Here is a 3,921-nt window from a genome sequence, read left to right as displayed (position 1 = left end):
AAGAGAGCCACAAATCAGAACTAGCTTTTCGGCATCTCAATACTGTGTCAAAGTTAGGAGAGAGAAGGTACTCATTCACTCACAGGTCTTCTAAAAAGACCCATTAAAGGTAACTCAACTATTGCAATCTTATTCCATATATCTTCTAGTATTTTCTCCCAATACAAGGGATCAAAGCTTGTACAATATACTAACGCCTGACAGTCAGTGCCATAATGTCCAGGGGTTCTACGTTCCTGTGTCTAGTAACCCATATTTGTTCATTCTCTCAGGCCTCAATTCACCACTTCCAGATCACCAAACACAATTGCTCCAGACTGAGCACAGTTACAGACCAGTATAAAGCCTATCAACATTAAAGTTAACTCATTGGAATTTTCAACTCATTTGCAAACACTCTGTCATTTTATACTGATGACTGTGTCACATCACATCGGTTCAGGCTTTTGACCTAGTACAAAATACCCTAAAGTTATGTTTACTATGTAAACATAGTCCTGACATCCTGACTAAACATGCATCTTCTCACTCATCTTCTGCAGGTGACACCTTCATCAACTAAGAGATAGTTCAGAGAAATTAGCTCAGAGTCCTTTGATGCATTAGTGAAAGCTGTTCAAATTCTGTACTCAGTTCTTAACCTATAAAATGTTTCTAGATTAAATTTCAGTTTACTAAAATGTTCAAAAGCCCCAGGAGCATTGTGAGCTACTATAAACAATCTCAGAATCAAGGGAACATAACATGAGTTTAAGGTTATGGCAGAGCTCAAAGGCTGGAAGAATAAAATTCCTTTATTTATGTGTGTGAGAGACCTCCCTATGCAACAAGAGTTAAAATGCTCAGTTCTTGACATGCTCAAACATTACCTGCCTAATGCTGTGGAAACATCTAAATGGAAAATAGCAATGTCTCACTGAGGTAAAGAGAGGCTCAGTTATGAGCTTCAGTGCTTTAATACTGAACACATAATTAGTTCTGCAACATAGCAAGAGAGACAGAATCTATCTCTATTAATTACAGCAGTCCTTCTTTAGCATACAACAACAACGTAAATGTCCCAGCATGTTACTAATATTCAGTAAGGCAAATTTAAGCCCTTGAAGTCTGAAATGCTCTATTTCTGCTGCAATTTTACCTGTGCTTCACTAAGGCCAAGCTCCAGCATTTCCAGTGACTTTCGAATCATGTTTGATTTTTCTTCAACCAGATTAGTTTCATCATCTTTCTTCAAACATTTCAGTGTTTCAAGTAAGCTCTGTAAAATTGAATTGTGTTCATTCTTCAGTGCCTCTAGTCCATTAATCACTTGCTTAGTTTTGGCAATGATTTCATCTTGAGTAAGCTTCTCCAACTTCTCTTCCTTTAAATACACCATTGTGGACATGTTTTCATACATTCTGAAATAGACGAGTACACTAGTTAACCCAAAGGCAAAAATAAAATAAGTAATTCTTTATAACTGAGTAAAGCTTTCCTTTAAGAAGTAATCAAAATATATGAATTTGAAATGTATATTCAGAATATAATTATATTTTTGCACTACTTGTAAACACTTCTACCAAATGCAAATGCAGATCCAAAAAAGTTTAGAAACTCAGGTAACTTTATATATGCAGTTACTGAAGTCACAACAAGTATAACAATGTAAAAATACAAATAGAAGACACAGAAATCACTTGATCCTTTTGAAATGTCACCAGAAAAATATTCTATAATGAAAATAAAAAAATTAAGGAATTGCTCCTTTATACTTAAGATATTTCTACCTCCAAGTGTAACAGGAAGTATAAATTAGAATACAGTAGGAAATATTTTTTCAAAAGCAATAAATTATCACATCTGTATGAAGACCTTTGGGGAAGCTTTGCTAACTTAACATTTAACATGAATTAGCTAAACTGTATTAAAACTTTGTACAGAAACAAGTCTAGTTTTAGAAGAAAGCAAAAAAAAATGACAACCACTTAAATCTTTAATAAGAGTGTCACAAGGAACATCTATGCACCACTTCATGACAACAGCAAAAGGATGTGCTCTTATATTACGTTTAAAAAAAAAAGGGGTGGGGGGGGGGGGGGGGGGGGGTTGCTCTTTTTGTTTACATACACTCAAATTATGGCCTCCTGCGACCCAATATGTAATAGACATTCCCATTTGTCACTAAATGAGCTGTACGCTACACTGGTTTATTTTGTAATAATCTATTGTCTGAATCTACTGGGGGAAGCAGTGAATTTGGTTTTACCACAGCTTAATACAAGAACTTCATATTCACAAATATATGTAATATAGAGCATATACATATGTATAAAACATCTGATCTAGCACAGCACAAGAAATCAGCTCACCAAAACCTGATGAGCAGAATGATATTGACACCGCAATTTAACGCAAGCCAAATCTGTAAATAAATGCTTCTGACATGCACAGTCACATAAGAAATTGTTATGGATTATGCTAACTTCAGCCTACAGCTCACCTCTAATCATCATCAGCATGCTTTCATGCCTTCAATTAACAATTTGCATCCTGATTGAATCTTTGATCATAAGGAAATAGAAACAGCAGAGGACACCCAATCAACAGGGACTTCCATTTTGTATTCAGAAGCACTGAGAAATTATTTTTAAATACCTGCACTTTTTCCACAACATTCCAAAATAACTATGTGATCATTTGTCTGTCTTATGTGAAGAGTAGTAGCAATTCCTTCTGCATGCTTCAGTATTTTGTAGTCATTCTACACTAAAAATGGAAGGCAGGTGTGTGCATGTATGTATGTAATGCATGTATGGACGTTTAAAAAAAATTGCACATTTTAACTACCACAGAAATTAAATGAATTCTAGGTGATGAATACAGATATATTAATAACCATTCATCGTTACAAAAAGAATGCACAAATCTGATAAAGTAATACTAAAAACTACCTTCATGTGAAAAGAATAAAGCAGCCTGGGAAGTACCTATCCAACATAGGAAATCCAGTCAAAAGGCAAATTTGTGTGCACAATTACATCTAAGGTGTGAAACAGACACTGATTTGTTATCAGGAAAAAAGGCTGTCACATCATAGATAGCATGAGGCACCCAGCTCTGGCTGAATACACTAAAGTTGCCACTAATGAAGGCTAAGCCAGCACAGAAGCTTTTGAAAAAAGGAAAAGCAGGTTTAAACCCAATGGGGCAAAAAGATACTTAAAGCCCATCACAACAGCAGACCTGCTTTACAAATACGTGCTTCTTGTCTCAATCCAGTGTGCCAGATTTTTAAACCACCTCATTCTAAACCAATATAAGCTCTCACTGTCTCAGAGCTACCAGTACAAGCAACTGGAGCTGGTGTCAACTCAACAGCTACATCAAGACACAGACTGATGTGAAGGTCCACACAGCCTGGGAGAAGGATTCTTAAGACTCCTTTAGAGAAAGTTGTTACAATCCTAGTCTCTCCACTGACAGGAAAGGAATAAATCTCTCTGGATAGGTTTTGTACAGAGTCTATTTAAATGATGTCTGTATAAAACACTACAGAAAATTTGGAAAATGTTGTTCAGAGTTTTATAGATTGTGCTTGGGAGAATAATTTAGAAAACAGGAGGATAACATGATTTATCGTGTTATCAGACCTGATTCTTTGTAGGAGTAAGATTAATAAATAAATACCTAATATATTTTAAGAGTGGAGGTGTGGTGCTATTTCCATGATTAAAAATGTATTTTACAAAAGAGCATGACCTAGTCATCAAACAAGACCACATTTGAATACATAATCATACAATTAGTTTTACATACACTGAGGCAGCAAAGCCCATACAGGAAGCAAGAAAGTTAACTCTGTATGCAGGAAGCAGACATGTATGCATACAGAGGAAGAGACAAAACCTACCCTGCCTTTCTGTTGTCACTTTTCAAAAA

The 3,921-nt window shown here is 35.6% G+C and overlaps 1 protein-coding gene across 3 annotated transcripts in view; it reads right to left on the bottom strand.

Annotated features, from left to right (window-relative positions):
* KLC1 (kinesin light chain 1) overlaps window positions 1-1,399 on the bottom strand; it is a 27,601-nt gene extending 26,202 nt beyond the window's left edge. For all 3 annotated transcript variants that reach the window (XM_010172471.1, XM_029086109.1, XM_029086110.1), the window contains exon 1: window positions 1,139-1,399. In XM_010172471.1, coding sequence (XP_010170773.1) covers window positions 1,139-1,399 — 261 coding nt within the window. The remainder of the gene's footprint in view (window positions 1-1,138) is intronic.
* Between the last annotated feature and the right edge of the window lie 2,522 nt (window positions 1,400-3,921).

This window comes from Antrostomus carolinensis, unplaced genomic scaffold (genome assembly GCF_000700745.2).
Source record: "Antrostomus carolinensis isolate BGI_N321 unplaced genomic scaffold, ASM70074v2 scaffold1320, whole genome shotgun sequence".
Lineage (NCBI taxonomy): Eukaryota > Metazoa > Chordata > Aves > Caprimulgiformes > Caprimulgidae > Antrostomus > Antrostomus carolinensis.
Note: the sequence above shows the minus strand (reverse complement) of the source record. Positions and strands in the feature narration are given on the sequence as shown.